General features: G+C 38.2%; 1 protein-coding gene across 2 annotated transcripts in view; it reads right to left on the minus strand.

The window, feature by feature from the left end:
* TRPC7 (transient receptor potential cation channel subfamily C member 7) overlaps positions 1 to 6,697 on the minus strand; it is a 141,805-nt gene extending 135,108 nt beyond the window's left edge. For both annotated transcript variants that reach the window (XM_045394288.2, XM_005557853.4), the window contains exon 1: positions 6,403 to 6,697. In XM_045394288.2, coding sequence (XP_045250223.2) covers positions 6,403 to 6,404 — 2 coding nt within the window. In that variant the 5' untranslated portion in view covers positions 6,405 to 6,697. The remainder of the gene's footprint in view (positions 1 to 6,402) is intronic.
* Between the last annotated feature and the right edge of the window lie 12,711 nt (positions 6,698 to 19,408).

A 19,408-nucleotide genomic window follows, 5' to 3' on the forward strand; every position in this document is an offset into this window, starting at 1 on the left:
TTTCTTTTCTACTCTACCTCCACTCACATTATTCAGAGAATATTAGAATGGCATAAATTTTAACAAGAGTGTATCTTTTTTAAAGAGTAAGTACTTGGATATTTGTTTTTAACTATTTTCCATGGTCCCAGAGAATTGTTTTTTTTTTTTTAATTCATCATGTCTTCATGCATAAACAATACTTAATATTTCACTTTAGCCATTTTTAAAAAATAATCAAACAAAAATGATTACAGAGAAAGGCTTTAAAATTAAATCCAATGTTTTGAGATTTTAAAAAGTCATGCAATTAGCCTTGTGAATGTTTAAATTGGGGACTCCATTTAGTTTTCTGCTCATTTTACCTTTTGACCTGCTCAACCTGCTCAAACCTTTTCGGTTTTAGTTTCTTGGGGGCCCTATGTTTGGTATGAAGCAAAGAATGGGGATCAGACCTTGGTACTCTAATCCTGCCTGGAGCTGAGTCACACTTCCCTTGGGAAAAGCTGCTAAATTATACAGTGGAGCTAACTTCTTTATCTGCACAAAATAAAAAGAATAATTATGGGCAACTCCCTCAAAAGGCAACCGTGGGTGATAAATCCTAACCGAGAGCTCTGTACACCTTTAGGAAGAGCATCTGAAGAGCAACTGTCCACTTTTTAAAAGTGCACTTTGATAAAAGATTGCTGGGGAAAAGACTGTCAGAATTCAAGTTCATGAGATACTTCTGAGCCCATTCTTTTCAACAATGCCATCATTCCAGAGACAGTCTGTTCATTGGTACCAAAGGCAGACTGTGGATTAGGAATCCCAGAGAAACATTTACAGGAGAGAAAGATTCACAAATAGTGTGCAGGCACTTATTATTATAGGGTTTTCAGAAAGAGAAAGTTACTGAGTTGAAAGCTAAGCAGTTACCCCATTTGTATTCCCAAGAGGCTTTGTTTCAGGAGATGTAATGGACTTAGTTTCAAGGCCTGTCATCTGGGCACACACACACACAGGTAGAAGTTGAACCCAAGGAAGACTGATAATAATCTTTTTCATGGAAGTACTCAGCCTGTCCTACGATAGGCTTCTACTTCTCTCAAAACCACTTTATTAGACTTAGCCATCACAACCCAACCTGAGAAAAAGCAGTTTACACTCAAGAGCATCTGAGCAGTGTGTCAGATACGAAACAGCAGCTGTCTAAGAAGAAGCCGGCACTACAGCTTGATTCCACGTCACTTTTCCATTAGAGGTCTGCTCAAGAGGGAGAATAGGTCAGACTACAAGGTCAAGGATACCCAACTATTACACAGCAACAAGCCATGGAGAGATTAACTCAAAGGAAATTTAATGACTACTGAACCAAGTCATAGCAGAGAAATATTTCACAAGGAACACATAAGTACCCAATCTAAATTCAGAGTCCCTGTGAATATCACAGACACTGCAGCCTACAAACTTAAAGGATATTCAAGCATTGTTTATTCATTCCACTCATTACAAAACAAAACAAAACAAAACGTAAAAAGCAAAGTATTAGCATTCTCATCTTTTAGGTGAAGAAACTCTGGTAGGCCAAGTGAAAACACTAAATCTTAGGTCCTAAGACTTTGGACAAATAATTTCTGCACAACGGTAGGGCATCATATAAATCTTGATGTTTCTATAATAACTATGTTTTATCAAAGAAAAGAATATATGTGTATAGCTAGTACTTGGCAGATGTTAAAATGTCCTCACCATGTGACATGCATTTTTCTGAATGCCCTTGAAAGCAGACACCCAGATGTAGTAAGAAATAAACAAGACTCTTTTGCAGCCTTTAAAACCTCAGCCTTGAAACACATTTGGATGCTCACAAAATTGTCAGTTCTGCTCCTTTCCTAGCAGAATTTAGCGTTAAAAATGAAACCTTATGAGCCTTAAAGTAATGTATGCATATAAGCAGATAATGGCATATGCTACTCAGTGAAATTGCGTCCAATGCGAGGGGCTTCACAATAGACTATGAAGCCATGAGAATTGATGCACATATTGATGGAGGCCTTTTAACCTCACTGTGGGCTTTTTATTAGCTCTGACTACCTCTTACCCTAATATCCCTCTAATGATGCTTTTTAAACATTTATGCACTTGTGAATATATTCAGCCACCATATCCTTGCTGTTTAATCTTGATATCACAGATATTCATGTTTTAGCTATATATATCACATGGGTTGGAAAGAATCCACAAAAGATGATGTGTCAGATAAAGTCACATGGTTCACAGTAGTTGGTGGCCAAAGCTCACACTCATGAATCAGATGTGCCACTGCTGAACTCTGGTGATCCTATCACAGTTTTAGGGCCAATGATAAGCAAAACGAATCTCCCTAAAATGCATTTGGAATTTGATTGCCTTATTTTAGTATTTTTCTTAAAAGTGAACTTTGAACGCAAATACGTATTTGTTTGCATGTATTATTGAGATAATGAGTGATTAAATACCCCAGTTAGATACTATGTTTTACATTTTCCAGAAGTGCATACAACTGACATTTGATGTCATTCGGAAGAAGGATTCCAGTGGAAACAAAACCATATATGAGAGGAAGACTGATTATTAAACTCCCTCTTGATCCTTCAGTTGCTATTTTTATCAAGCTGCTCTTACAGATGCATCAGCCAGTCTGAAGGAAGCCAGATGTCATTGATCCATGAAAAGTATGAATCTTGTGCCCTAAGTCCAGCTGCACATGAGCATGGCCATAAAGGCTTTTGGAGACAGAAATTGTGCTTAATTACTGAAGAAAAAAAGGCCACTTAATCAAAATGTCTTTTTAGAGATATTTGTTGTCTCTTGTCTAAAATTGCTACATGTATCAAAGGTCTCTATGGAAATTATCCAATCTTAAAATCAATTCAGCCTGTAATATTCCCCTACTGGAAATAGAACCAAACAGAATCTAGGAGTCAGATCAAACACCCAGGAAAACCCAGCTTTGCTCTGGGCATCTTCTCCCAAGAGTACGTTTTCTGAGTATTAGTCTAGAGCAACAGTGATAAAATAGTCAAGTTATTTGGAGTCTTCTTCTAAACCACAGGTCTCCTGCCAAAATAACGGGAGTGATAAAGCTCATTCCTCATGTTCCTCAGGAGCACAGTGAAGATTAAATAATGTCTACCAAATGCCCTGGATACCGTAACACTATATACAAATGTCCATGACAGTAATGATCAAAATCTTACCTATCAATGCACTTAAGTACACAATTATTAGAATTGTCTCACATTTTACTGGACATTGATATACTCAGCTTAGCTATTTTTCTAAATGACTATACAATAGTTATATTTAACATATATTACACATTTACCATGTAGGCACTGTCCTAACTGCTTTACATAAATTACTGTTTTAAATAAATTATCTTCTGATAAGCTTAGCTATTTTCCTGAATGACTATTTAATCATAGTGATCAACATTTGTTTCACATTAACCATGTACCAGCTACATGCTGAGTAATTTATGTGCATTGTCATTTATATTTATTTATTCATTTATTTTTCAAATAAGATATAAAGATAAATTTAATGTTATAGGTACTCAACACAATAATGCCAGACGTAAAGACAAATGGCAATATAATGATGAATGAATTGTAAATATAAACATATAAAAAAGGAGGTAAGTACATAAATAATTAACCGAAGATGATTAAAATGTATAGCGAACACAACACATTTGAGAATATGCATTATCATTTTAAGTTCTCACAAACTATTACATGGTTTAGGTGCTATTGTCATTCCCATTTAACAGATGATGAAGTGATGGTCAGATTAATTAACCACTTTTCTGAAGCTACACAACATGCCAGAGGTAGACTCACTGTTAAGGGTCTAGTCTGTCTGCTTTGAAAGTCTGTGCTTTTGGCTAGTATGCCACTGCCAGCCATCTTCTTTCTGTCTTTCTGATTTTTTTTTTCTGAGTTTCTTTAGACTGTAACTTTTTCCATTAGAGTTCAAGATCCTTGAGGGTAAGGAATACTCGTGTATATGGTATATGCACCTGGTGCCCTATACTCCTGACACCTGGCACATGGTGCTTGGTCAACCAACTTAATTCATTCCTAAATATTTGAATCTGTGTTGGTCATTTAAGAAGATCAATACATTGGAGCTGTTGGTGTTTACCAGCATCTTCCTTCTCACAAAATATAGGAGCCATATAATTCTATAACAGTTATTTCCTGCTTATGACTGACAACACTTAAAATAAGGTATGAATTCCTAAGTAAAATCAGTTTCTAATTAGCTCCACTATAAATTATGGCCCATAAGTTGCTAGATGAAGCAGCTAATATCAGAAGGCATATGACACCCTTTGGTGACTGAGTCAGAAAATTGAGACATTCTCACTTCTTCATGCTACTTCTGAAAATTTTTACATATTTTCAAAGGCATCCAACTTATTTCTAGGTATCACCTTCCTTTTTCTGTTGAAGTTGAGGTGAGATAGTGAACGTAAACTGTTTATCATCACCTTGTAAGTGCTCTAGTGACATTGCATATTATTAGCTCTATTTTAGCTTATTACAACTATATTAATTGTGGCTTTAAGGCATTTAAGTTCCCACCTAAGCTACTGATAATAATTTGCTTGTACAACATATGTACTTTAAATAAGGAAAAAAAGATACCCACCTAACTACCCCCATGATATACACGAGTTCATACATTTTACCAGTTAATCCTACAGGAAACAAGCAAAGTATCCTTCTTCTACTCATTAAAATGTATTACATTAAGATATACTTCCCAAAAAATTCTACTAATGTGAGATAGTTTTTCCATTGCATCTTGGAATAAAAATATTGTCTAGTGTTCCTGAGTGCTAATAAATGTTTCTATTTGTAATTTATTTTCATTTAGAGAAGAAGTTATCCTCAGTTTTTTCAAACTGCCCTAGGTACCACCTATCTAAATATAACTAGTGCTTTGTATGTGCTTCTATTTTTCTTTTTACTTTTAAAATCCTTATTTTCCTATTTTGGAAGTTGGAAGTTATGAAACTGGATGTCTGTATCTCATTGTGTATAGCTCCAGGTGGAGCTGAAACAAGTTTTGATAGTTTTATGTTTTAAAAAGATTTTTCTTGAAATAAAATAGATAGGTGTAACCTTTTGATGATTTCACTGACCTCTGTGATAAGAGTCTGAAATAAACATCTACTACCGAGAAAGTAAGAGAGACCCTTATATTGTGAAATGACAATACTAAAAAAAAAAGTAACATGCTGAATATTTATATGGAGGGAAATGCTGATTGCTTTTACTAAGCAAGAGCTCCTGGTATCTCTTATCCAAAATACCACATGCATTCTGCAATTAGCCTCAACGAGGCTCCACATAGTTCTGATTTTTTTCTGGGTTAATTACTGCCTAAAGGAGTTATCTAGTCTACATGCCCCTAAGTTTAGGAGCAAGTGTTTTTGGAAATAAATATTTATGAAAGGGTAATTGTGACATAGAAGTTTGGTAAGTTTTTAAATAGTTGAATCAATATCATTGTTAAAAGATCTTGGAGATTGGATTTGCACCACATCCATAATGAATATTCTGGATTTAATGTGAATTCATTCATAAATCTGATGTGTGCCTGGTGCTTCAGAAATAGGACTCACCAGCAGGTGGCATTCTGAGGCAAAAATTCACTGAGTGCCACCAGGCAGGGTCAATCATTATTGCCTTTTCTGAATCTACCCTGAATCCATTATGTCTTTAAATTACAATTAATAGCAATAGCATTTTGGTTGTGTCTACTCAATCATAGGTAAGTGAATTTACAACTTCAAACTTAAAGGGGAGATTCAGAGTTTCAAAGCTCTGCCTAGATTACACCTCTTTCATTAGGAGCATATTTGTTATTTTGAAATGGATGTCTGAAGGAGATATATAGCTCAGATCATATTTTCAGCAAGAAAAAAAGAAAAATGACAATATTTTTTTTTGCCACCTGTAGTTCTTTAATGGTGGCTGCTTATTAGAATATAACCCTCTCCCTTCTCTCAACCCCATATTTATATTATGACATATACAACCACATAAATACATTAGAAAGCTGTCAGTAGTGAAGGGAAAGAAGAGACAACACATACACACTCTTCTAGGAATAAAACTGTATTACTCTAGCACAAAAGGAATAGGCTACTGAGACGAGTTGTCTATTTCTAAATGGCTTTGAAAACTTAGACATTCAATGAAAGAAAAAAAAATTTCTTCTACCAACTCAACAAATAAGAAAGACCTCAGATCTATCTAAAAATCTAAGCAGTGCACTAGAGGAAGAAAGCTGATAAATAAAAGTTCAATTCCATATTTTAGCGAGAACACAACCTCTACTGGAAAAAAAGATCAATATGAAAGAACCATCATAGCTGCTTACATTGAGGGTTTAATACGCAGGCTTGTTCCTCCTCTAGATGACCGGAATCCGGTGCTGAGTCGCGGGAAGCTGGCTCCCCATGGGTGGCAGCCAAGGGTGTACCGCTCTCCGTGGTGCTGAAGTATAGAGCTGGTCAAGTGAGTGGAGTTGCAACGATGTGAAAGCGCGCTCCGCTGTTCTTTGTGCTGCAATGGTAAAAACTCTCCTTCCGAGGCAGAACCGTGTTACCGTCCTTTTCCTAATCGGGGGGAAATTTCCCAGAGAACATGACGGAGAAGCATCTGTGTGTGAGAGTGGCATGCGGCGTGGTGATGTGTTGGTATAGTCCCCACCCCCTCTTCCCGACGTAGCTTGAAAGGGAGGTAGCAACTCTTTCTTCCTACCATAGCTCCTCAGGATTTCTACCTGCCCCTTCCTCTGTCCCAGAACAGCACATCACACACACGCACACACACACACACACACACACACACACACACACACACACACCCCTCGTTATATAAGGCAGCATGTTCTGGTTTCTGAGGCAGAATACTCATTGGTTTAAACAAATGAAGAGTGAGTTGGTTTCCTACCTGTTGTGTCTGTGTGTTTACAGAGGGAGGGGTTTAAAAAGAAAACTAAAACTAGAGAAGCCTAAAGAGCGATAGAAGTAGTTTTCTTTCATAAGTCTCATCAACCCACCACACTTTGTCTTCTGTGAGTGATGTATCTTCCAACTTTACTATTTTGGTTCAGTGGGGTAGAGTAAGTCTCACGTTAGTAACAAGACTAAAAGGATTAGGTTTCATTTGCAACTTTCCACTTTTTGAAAGGAAATTCTCAATCCAAAATACCATCTCCCTAACAGTTCCCACACTCACCAATTGCTATGTTACCAAACGGTCTATGATTCTTAAACACTGAGGTACTTTAATGACATCATTGGAGAGAAACCATCTTAATTGAAATATTGCCTGTGTAAGAAAAATCACAATTGCTTCTACAATCTACCTGGGTAACTGACCAATAAATCAGAGTGGTTATTCTCTGAAATCAATTCACGGCTTAATAACTGACACTCTGTAAAACTGTTGCTGTGTGCACGTGCAATACTTAGGGTTAAAGAGTTGCTTATAATGTACACGTGACCATTCTAGTTTTTACATCCAAATGAGATTGCATTGGTTTATTAATATGCTACTAGTATTTTCTCTGGATATAACATGGTATGTGGGAAAAGACCTTGGGATTTTGATTCACTTATTAACTGTGTGACTTTAGACATGACAATAAACCCATTGAATCTCAGTCTTCTCATATGTGAATGGTGGGTAACAATAGGGTTTATAATATCTTTTACCAATTGTTGTGGTGATAATTAATTGAAAAATCATATACAAATAACTCCAAAGAGCTCACACTTAAGGTGTGCATGGTAAGTTTGAATGTTCCTTTTAATTTTTTAAAAATTTGAGACAGGGTCTCACAGTGGTACAATCATGGCTTACTGTAGCCTTGACCTCCCAGGCTCAAGTGATCCTCTTCCCTCATCCTCCAAAGTAGCTATACAGGCACATACCACCAGAGCTAGCTAATTTTTAATTTTTTAGTAGAGACAGTGTCCTACTACGTTGCCTAGGCTGGTCTTGAACTCCTGGGCTCAAGCTATTCTCCTGCCTCAGCCTCACAAAGGGGTGGGATTACAGGCATGAGCCACAGTGCTCGACCCAGTTTGAAAGTTCTTCTCCTCTGCTTGCTCAAGAGAAGTTAAGGTAGTTCTCTAGTTCTGGGAAAGGTGGCATGAACCTGTAGTCCCAGCTACTTGGGAGGCTGAGACATGAGGATCACTTGAACCTAGGAGGCTGAGGTTACAGTGAGCTGAGATCATGCCACTGTACTCCAGCCTGTGTGACAGAGTGAGATCCTGTCTTGAAGAGCAAAGAAACCAACAACAACAAAATCCTCCAAAGACTGGCAATAAGTGAATTTTATTCTTATAAGCCTCCACACAAGCTTTACAATATTAATAATTATGCTTTGTTGGATAAAATACCATTCTAAAAAGAAATTTTCTAAAATTAAGACTTTCCTTAAAAAAATTACAGGCTTGAAGGATACAGAAATTTTATTTTTTATTAGAATCAGAAACAAATAGATTTATGCATTTGAATAAAATGCTAATGAATTAAGAGCTGTTTAGTATTGCAATGAAGTGTGGAACAAAATACAAATGTGAAGCTGATAAAAGTGTCTTACACAACTAAAAAGTTAGAAGATTGGCTCTGACAAATGATAATATCCTTTTGATATTATCAAAAGGATTTTGGGATCCTCATCATCATGATTAGTGAAGTAGTGTAGAATGAGATAACTCTTAATCATACAATACTTTTAAAAGAATACTGGTTTGTGGCTTTTAGTTGATGATGGAATTGAAGTCTCATTATATTCTGTTTTTAATAAACAGCCAAGAGTGTATTTTCATAAAACTCTGACATGAATAATGTCCTTGTTTTCAATATTGATAAGCTTATTAAAAAAATTAAACCATATTTTAGAAAGTTGTGCCAATGATGGTATGACAGTCAAATGTGTGTGTGTGTGTGTGTGTATATATATATATATATATATATATATATATATATATATATGTGTGTGTGTACTTATGTATATATAAAAGAGAGAAAAGAAATGAGCTAATTATTTTCTAGATATATTAATTAATTGAAGACAAGTCAGAGTCAGGCCAGACAGCTCTTCAAAAGTGATAAGATGACATTTTGCCAAGGATCCAGTCCTCAAGATCCTTATAATTAGAGTACTTTATCATTTCCAGAGCATATCATACACAGATATTTGGTTCAACGAGGCAAATACTTGTAATCTGAAAAAATGTTGCATCCATATCAAATTTTCAATATATAAAACACAGAAGTAATTAGAACTTCACTATCAACAGTGAAAGTTCAGAAGATGCTCCGTTTTTGGACTAGAGGATGTGTAAATTTCCTGCATAAGGACTTGAATTTTGCATCTCCCAGTCTCAAACAGACATAGGCTCACAGTAGAATTTAGTGGTTAAGAGTATGTACAGCTTCTAGTCAAATTTCCTGAGTTTTAATCCCAAATTTCCTATTCCTCAAGTGTGTCCCTAAGTTTTATCACCTGTGAGATGAAAGTAACAACAGTTTCTCACTTGTAGAATTATAGTGAAGATAAAATGAGACAACACACACAAAGAGCTTACAGCAGAACCTGGCACATAGAGCTCAGCCTATGTCAGCTTTCGCTACTGCTTAACAACTCACCCTGTGACTGAACAGTGAACATACTATTGATCCGTGGTTCTCAGACTTTGTGTGCTCCATTATTGTCTAACTAACCTGTTAAAAATATAAACATACAAATTTCTGGTTCCCTAGAAAAATAAGTACTTTATCTCCTTAAGAACCTAAAGTGATTCTGATGCAGATGATTCATAAATCACACTTTGGGGGAACACTGCTATTTATTGTCCATTGAATGACTAGGTTGTTTTAGAAACCAAAGCCATGAATATGAAGGTTTATTTCAAATAAATGAGTTTTTTAGGAGACCATTCCCCCTTTTTTTCCTCTCTCAGAATGTTCCTTAAGTCTGTGCAACTTTGTGTGGTTACTAGTCAGGTCTGGTTCTTTCTCCTAGATAGAAATATATTGAGCAGACTTCTTAGGCATTAGATTTAAGGAATTAATGTAAATCAGTTTCCATAGAAAAATTCTGGCTGAAATTGCTAGAAGCCACTATGCTGAACCCACTTAAAAAGTAGATCTCTCTCATTTTGATTAATGACAGCATCACTGTAAAGCTTCTTTTGAGTGAGCACAAAATCTGGGGAAAAATTTTGTGCTCTAGACTGTTCTCAAGTGATGAAAAATTGTGTTTTTATTTACAAAACAGGGAGTGACTGGAAATAGCACTATGTCTCAAAGTGATGATAAGAATGATGCTAATTTAATTCTATTCATATTTATGTGTTTTATGAAAAATTATTCATCTTTCAGTTTGGGCTATAACTTTGCAGATTTCAATGGTTATGCTTTTACAGGACTTATGTAAGCTATAATTGGCTTGTAACCTATTAAAGTTTTCTTACAAAAGCAAACTGAAACCCATATGAAGTATTTATTCATTGCTATTGTTTGAATGTCTCCTCCAAAACTCTTGTTGAAATTTAATTATCATTGTAATGGTATTAAGAGGTGGGACATTTCAGAAGTGATTAGGTTATGAGAGCTTCACCTTCATAAATGGATTAACACCTTTATATTGGGAGTGGGTTATTGTGGGAGTCCAGCCTCCTTCTCTGTTTCTTGAGCTTACCCTTTTGCCTTTCACCAAGGGATGATCCTTTGCATGTGGTGCCTTCTGCCATGTTATGACACAGTAAAAAAATCCATCACCAGATGTGGCCCTTGATTTTGGACTTCACAGCCTTCAGAATTATTAGACAAATAAATCTCTTTCCTTTATAGATTACTCAGTCTGTGGTATTCTGTTACAGCAGCAGCAAACAGACTAAGACATTTATGTTCTGCCTTAAAAACACAAGAAAGATTTAAGATGGTGTGGTCAGAATGGAAACCCTCCTTCAATTAAAGAAGTGTGTAGGAATGGCAGTCAGCGGATAGCCTCCAGCTGCCATATCCTTCAGGGTCTGCCTCAGGTACAAAGAGCCACCTTACCTGGGCCACACCCTTTGCAGGATAGACTATATTTTATGACTGAGTAAGGTGAGAGAATACAGACCATTTCAGGAACATGCTTATGCAGAATACTCTTTCCAGGACTTGCTGCTATATTGCCTGCATTATCATAGTTTGATTTCTTCCTCTCCCCAATACTGCTTCCTCCCTTTTCCTTTTAAAAATGTTGATCCCTAGTAAATATTTTTCACCTTAAACTCTATATCAGTGTCTACTGCTGAAAAACCTAACCTGTATTCATTGATATCAGGAATGAATTGAGAAACTAGGTGATACGATGGCATGTTTGAGCTGGACTGCCACCATGTAGTTGGCACTGACCCTATCACTGGTCATAGATGGAGCACAGATGGCCCATGAAACAAGGTGATGGTTCAGTTAAGTTTTCACCTGTGGTGAATTGGGATGTTATGCTTGTAGAAGAGAATGCATTGGTAAGTGGGAAATATGCATTTGAAACTCACCAGAGAAATAATAATGACAAGCACAATGGCTTTGGATAGCTATCATTAAATGCCACCTATATTCAACAGAAAGATAAGTAGCTGAGGATGCCTAATAGGCAATAGAATTCCAGGTGTAAAAGCTGGAGGACATCTTCGTGGCAAAGAAGCTCTTAAAAACTCTGTTGGGAGAATATAGAAAGTCAAAGTCTCAGACTGGGAAATCATATTCAGAGTGACTGAATTTCATAGATAATGAAATGGCCAACTAAGGATGATCTGTCATGTCAGATTATCACCTTAAGAAAGTACAGAACTCTAAAGAGATTGAGATATCTACATGATATCTCAGAAAATTTTGTTTCCCAGTTGACCCTCAATCACTAGAGTGATTGGTCATAAGACCCCCAAATACACAAAATCTCATACTCAAATCCTGCAGTCGTCACCATGGAACCTGCATATAGGAAAATCAGCCCTTCATATATGTGGGCTTCACATCCTCTGAATACCATATTTTTGAGCTATGTTTTGTAGAAGAAAATCTATAATACATATAAGTGGACCCACATAGTTAGAATCTGTGTTGTTCGAGGGTCAACTGTACCTCTGAACCCTCTGAGCCTGAAGACATGGTCCATCATCCATATTAAGAACTAGCAGCTGTCACCTCGTGCTGGAATACATTATATAGGTCTCACCCCCATTAGGTACACGTGCATGCCCAGGGCCAATACCACTTTCCTTCCTGCCCACAAAGCCTGAACTAAGGTTAACTTGTACACAGGGTCTGAGTTGACATTAATATCCATAGACCCATAATATAGCAGAGGATGTTCTAAACCTGATTAAGTCAGGAAAGGGACAATTTCCCCAAAAAGCTATAGGAACTAGCCAACATATATTAGAAAAAATCAGGGAAGTATATTTGGAATGGGATTATGAGGATGCTTGACTAAGGGGTCCTGTAATAAAAATTAGATGGTGAAGAGTTTATTGACTTGGTAATGTTCTCTTCCATTGTAGGATTTAACATCTTGGCAAGGTTCTGAGGGATGGTGTGAACTTACTCCTAGGATGGTCTCTGGAAACATAAAAAAGCAATAGTTCACATCACACAAAGCTGAAGTGACATAATTTTCATGGCAAAAGATGAAGGAAAGAAATGAAAAACTTATAGATGTGAGGATGCCAGAATCAATATATCCTGTTTGGCTAGGAGGTCCCTGAGGTGATCATGTTCATGAGGTCCAGAGGACACATCTTTTTACCAAAGGCATCAGAAATGCACTGACTAAATGTCCACCAGGATCATTGAAATTTTAATTCATGGTTCTTCTCTTTAAGCCAAGGTTGATGGTGGGATAGTCTGTTACAGAACTTACTCACTGGTAACAATGGGCATGAGAGAACCCTGAAACAATAGAGGCCAGGTGGAGGTGCTTCAACATCCTAAACCAGACTGTTGCAATTACTGTAATGATGAGCAAGATTGGAGGGTAAGGAAACATAACTCACAGAGTTATGAAAATGGTTAGTAGAACATAGCACCCCTAGGGGAAAAAACAGGCAACTGACTACAATACTATTCAGTTTGTGCCTGTAGAAAAATCAAGAAAGAATGACTGGCAGGCCGAGGATGTCATTCTGATGAAAAGTTGTAATTCCACACCATAAATATGTATTACTAAATGAAAAGGCCAATCTGAAAAAGCTGTATACTGTATGATTCCAACTATATGACATTCTGGAAAAGGAGAGCTGTGCAGATAGTAAAAATATCAGTGGTTGCTAGCAGTTGGGGGAAGGGAGAAATTAATAGGCACATCACAGAGGATTTTTAAGGCAGTAAAACTGCTCTATATGATACTATAATTAAGAGTAGATACAGGCTGGGTATGGTGACTCACGCCTTTAATCCCAGCACTTTGGGAAGCTGAGGCGGGTGGATCACAAGGTCAGGAGATTGAGACCATCCTGACCAACATGGCGAAACCCCATCTCTACTAAAAGGACAAAAATTAGCCGCACACAGTGGCAAGTGCCTGTAATCCCAGCTACTCCAGAGGCTGAGGCAGGAGAATCGCTTGAACCCGGGAGGTGGAGGTTGCAGTGATCCCAGGTCATGCCACTGCACTCCAGTCTGGCAACAGAACGAGACTCCATCTCAAAGAAAAAAAAAAGGATACGTAGCATTACACATTTGTCAAAACCTGTAGAGTGTACAACACCCTAATATAAACTCTAATGTAAACTGTGGACTTTGGGTGGTAATGATTTGTCAGTGTAGATTCAGTGATTGTAGCAAATGTACCACTCCAGTGTGTGGTGTTTATAACGAGAGGAGACTGTATATGTGTGGGGATTGGGGGTGTGTGGGAGCTCTCTGTATTTTCTGTTAAATTTCACTGTGACCCCAAAATTGTTCTAAAAATATAGTCTGTTAGAAAAGTCATAATTCCTTGCCAGTTTGTGGATCTGATCTTGTTTTCAAACCTGGAAAGGATTGAAGAGGTAGACCAATTCCTAGGAGAAAGAACCCTAGATTCTTTACATGGTCATGATTTCCTCAGTCATTCCCCAAAGGATTGTCAGCGGTGGGCAAATATATCATTTATAGTTTGGGTCAAGGACTAGTGAGAGAATCAAACGTGGGCTTTGAGGTTCTGGAGCATGGCCATCCATTTGAAGTGGAGAATTTTACACCTTTTGCAACAACTTCTGGCATGCTACTGGATCCAAGTAGAGGTGGGTCACCTGACCATAAGAAACCAAGTGACTATATGTCTAGAACTGTCCATTATGAGCTGGGTCCTGTCAGATATACTATGTTATAAGGTCAGCTGAGTCCATGCACAATTAGTTATAAAATGAAAGTGGTATATCTAGGACTGTGGGCTGGGTAGACCAGGAAACCCAAGCAAGCTTGAGCATGAACACGGGGCTCCAGTCCACATGGCACTCACCACTGTGGCACCAGCATACCTCCCTCAGCTCATATCTATGGCTATGTGGAGAACTTAATACACAAGGTAAAGGAGTACAAAAACCCTGAGTTTGGCATATAGATAGGTTGGCTTAGTATTTGGGTACAAATTAAAATGAATGGCAGCTATTCAAATCTCATTCAATCAATCTCATTCAGAGATGGCTTTGAAAGGCAAGGAAATCCTCCCAAGGCAGAGAAATGGACTTGCTTATTTCCTTTCATAGAAAGGGAGCTAACTTGAGGTTAAATTCATACAAACTCATGCACAGTGACAAATGGCCTGCCCACCTTGTTGCAAACCTGGAGGGAGAAAGAGAATGGAACATTGGTGACAAGAAAGTGAGGTAGAGGCATGTGAAGAGACATATGTGAATGGATACAAATTGTGAGTATCTTTGTATCACATATTAGTGCCCACCAGATAGCATGTATCATGGAAGTGATGCTAAACAACTGAGTAGACAAAGTGACCTGCACAGCCAACATCAGCCAGCCTGTCATCAGGCACACCAGTGCTGGCCAAATGGATACATAAATGACAGCAGCAATGATGAAAGATTTGCATGGCTCAAATAACCTGGACTCCCATTTACCAAGGCTTATCTAGATATGGTCACTGCTGAATATTTAATATATCAGCAACGGAGACCAAGGTTAATATGACACCATTACTCACTCAGGAAGAACAACTGGCCTCTAGATGGCAGGTTTATAATGTTGGGCTCATTTCGTCTTGCAAGGGTTAGTGGTTAATTTCACGTGTCTCACAGGAATGGACATGCATTCTGAGTATGAGTTTCCCTTTCCTGCCCAAATGACCTCAGCCAGCACCCGTATCCAAAAGCTAATTGAGTATTTGATTCACCGGCATGGGATCCTGCATAACATTGCACCAGACCAAGGGATGTACTTTATAGCAAAGGAAGTTCATGAGTGAGTCTATAACCAGAAAATTCATTGGTCATATCATATACTCTGCTCAGAAACTACTAGCCTGATAGAGCATTGGAGGCTCAGAGGTAATACTCTACACAGAGTGCCATTGTCTAAAATTCAGCATTTGCATCAAATAAATGATCTTTATATGGTGCTGTGTCCCTGAAGGAAGACTACATGAACACAGGACTTAAGGCATGAAAACAGTAGTGGTCCCATTTACTATCACTCTTAATGACTCACTGAGGGTCATTGTGTTTTCTTTCCCTGTAATCCTGGGTTCTGCTAGATTAACAGTCCTGGTCTTTAAAGTGGATAACACTTTCCCAAGAGGACATAGTAAAAGTCCCATTGAATTACAAGCTTTAGTTTTCACTTGGGTACTTTGATCTCCTTGTGTACAGAGGCCAAAAGCAAGAAGAAGTCACTATCTTGGCAGGGTAATTGACTCCAGTCATTAAGGTGGAGGAGGTGGTATTATTGCACAAGAGAGGCAGAGAGAAATTTGTGTAGAACTTAACCCATCTACTTGCTCCTAACTTAGTACCCCCTTTCCCAATTTTGACTGTAAATTGACTGGCCCAGTGACTGCAGCCAAGGAGCATGGTGGCCAGTGACTCAGGTCCTTTGGACTGAAGGTCTGAGTCAGAATAACAAGAAGGCAGCCAGGCCAGTAGAAGTGGTAGCTGAGAGTTAATGGAACTTAAAATGCCTAGGGAAGAAAGGAGATAATGAATATTAGGTGGAACCCTGAGACCCACTCCAGCTTTAGGCACTACTGTTTATCTCACCAACATCTGTCTTCTAAGTCTCCCGTCAGGATGAGAGGCACACCAGACATCTGGAGGATCTGATCTTCCATCACATACAGAAATGTGGATCTAAGCCAAAAAGAAGGGGACTGTGGTAGACTCTGATGTACCTCCCAGCTTCCCCCTCAAGGAAAGATTTGCTGTCGAGTGGAGGTAATCGCATTGCAGATCATCTCCATAGTTCAGCTCCTTCAGATCCTACCTCAGCTCAGAGACTCACCTTGTCTGAGGTCACACTCTTGCTGGGGCAGTCTCTGTTGGTGACTGAGTGAAGGGTGTGTATGCTGGGCATTTTGGCTTGGCATAGGCTCTCTTAATGGTCAATGGTTACTTTAGAGTGCCCTGTTAGGTTGACAAAGTTTTGATCTGGCCTGCATTCTTCCTCTGCCCAATCCCTCTTCCTCCTTTTTCTCTTCCTCAGTGATAGTTGCAAACAAACAACTTGTACTACAAACTCCAACTCTGCATCTGTTTCCAGATTACTCAACCTGCAGCAGATGGCCTTATGGGAATGTAGAAAATACAAAACAAATTGGAAATGGGTGAAAAAGAATAGATCAATAATAGGGAGAGGGACATAAAGTTGCTTGATTTAAGCCAACATACATTTTTTCTTAGTCCTATCTACTGGCTATAGATAGTCTCCATGTTTTCTAGAAGCCAGAGTAAAACAAAACAAGCCAAGTGATAAGTGGAAACCCTCTGATCAGGTAAAGAACAATGATTCAGTGATTCCTCATCCAAGGAGCAGATTTTCTTTTTCTTTTTCTGGGAAATGACACTGTGTAACGAAATGAAAAACCTTAACAATTAAGTTGTGCTGCACGGTTAACTAGATGGCTCATTGCTGTTTGTTACATTTATTTCAAATGGAATTACAATCAATCACATTATCCCAAGCAGGTATATTGTTTGTCACTGACACTCCTTAGGTTCTGGATCAGTGGCTATGTATTAGTCATGGGAACCAATTATCCAAGGGTGTTTGGTTAAGATGGTTTTATTGGTGCTGGAGCATGCAGAATGACTATGACTAATGGTGTCCCACATACTATCATTATTTATTTCGTCCTCCTGTGCACTAGGATGTTTTGACTTGAGCTGACTTGTTTCCCTTTTTGACTCTCCTTCCTGAAAATCATGATACCATCCAGTTCAGAAGAGGACACTGGCATGTAGAAGAAGAGAGGGAAAGAGCAGAAGAAGTAAGTGGAACACTAAAGGGCCTAGAGAATCCTCCAACTGCAGAATTCGTTCTTGAATCACTGAATCGCAAACTAGCAAGGTGTTTGATTTTGAACCCTTGATTTTCTAAGAGATTATACAGATATGCTACTGGTACAGATATGCTACTGGTTTCCTTTACAGGTTCCCTTGAACCCTGGAAGTTGCAGTGAGCCAAGATCATGCCACTGCGCTCCAGCCTGGGCAACAGAATGAGACTCAATCTGGAAAAAAAAAAAAAAAAAAAAGAAAGAAAGAAAAAAGAAATCATCAAGGTTAAAAGAGAAAATTTTGCTTTTTTCTGAGTATCTAAACTCCTGCCCTTCTGCCTTCATTGTATATGATTTTTTTTGTTTCTATTTTCTTTAATTGTTTTTAAATAAATTTGAAATTTTTTCATACAATTGTTTTTAGTTTGATCTGAGTCTTAGTCTTTTGGATGCTCTGGTTTCTGCAGAACTAATTCTATTTTTTTTTTTAAATCTTCCTAGTTTATCTCTACACTCTAGGTTTCTTCAATCCTTCTTCATCAAAGAAATACACTTAATAAAAGTCTTACAGATTCAGATTATCTCCAGGAGAGATGGTTGGAACTAATGGGAAGACTGTATTACAGTCTATCTTTAAACCAATATATACCTTTCTTAATTACTTAGAGAAATTTTTCTACTAAAGTGTTAATGAATTGCATGATATCTTTTGGGAATTTCCTATAATAAAAAGATGAAGAACACTCTTCTCACTTCTTTTTTTTTTTTTTTTTTGAGATGGAGTCTCACTCTGTTGCCCAGGCTGAAGTGCAGTGGCGTGATCTCGGCTCACTGCAAACTCTGCCTTCTGGGTTCAAGCAATTCTCCTGCTTCAGCCTCCTGAGTAGCTGGGATTATGGTTACCTGCCACCAAGCTTGCCTTATTTTCATATTTTTAGTAGAGAAGGGATTTCGCCATGTTGGCCAAGCTGGTCTCAAGCTCCTGACCTCAGGTGATCCACCCGCCTTGGCCTCCCAAAGTGCTGGGATTACAGGCATGAGCCATGGTGCCTGGCTCTTCTTACATTTTTTGTTGGGTGCTCTGCTGGTCCTTTGCCCTCAGAGAAATCCCCTCTCTTTTCCCCACATCTCTGTTACATTTTGCAAGGAGGCTAAACCCTGTAGGACACATTTCTCAGGCTCCCTTATCAGTTGGCTTCCATCTGGGTTTTGCCAATGGGAATCATTAGTGGGAGATTGGTGAGCAGGAGGAAAGGAGGTACACCTTTCTCCATAGGCAGCTAAGCCACTGTAGCTCTGCTATGGCTTCTGATCTCATTGGATAGACTACCATGATTTTAGCATTTGCTTGCTGGTCCCAAACCCAGGACTTCAGGAACTTTTTTTTCCTCCCTTGGATACTTTAGCCTAGAGGTAATGGTGGTTTCTTGTCACTGCCAATCTGTAGATTGGCCCATTGCTTCCCGTTTGGCATCTCAGCTCATCCATCACACATAGAACAAATTCCAGGCCTCAAATTCCATCTGTTTTGGAAAAAATGGCTTAAAAGTAAATGATGTTGGGACAACTGGATGCTCATTTGGAAAAAAAGTAGTTTCATGTCTTGTACCGATCACTAGAACAAACCGCAAATGAACCAGCTCAATGTAAAAAGATGACCCATGTAAGTCATGGAGGAAAACAGGAGAGATTTCTTTCTCGAACTGGGCATGGAGAAACAAACCTTCAAACTATAATCCGAAATCTGGAAATAGCAAAAGAAAAGACTGATAATATTAATTACATAAAAATAATAATAATATTTTTACATGACAAAAGCACCACATGCAAAGTCAAAAGACCAGTGATACAGCAGGATACTACTCTTATGATAAAAGGCTATTTT

Source organism: Macaca fascicularis, chromosome 6 (assembly GCF_037993035.2).
Source record: "Macaca fascicularis isolate 582-1 chromosome 6, T2T-MFA8v1.1".
Classification (NCBI taxonomy): domain Eukaryota; kingdom Metazoa; phylum Chordata; class Mammalia; order Primates; family Cercopithecidae; genus Macaca; species Macaca fascicularis.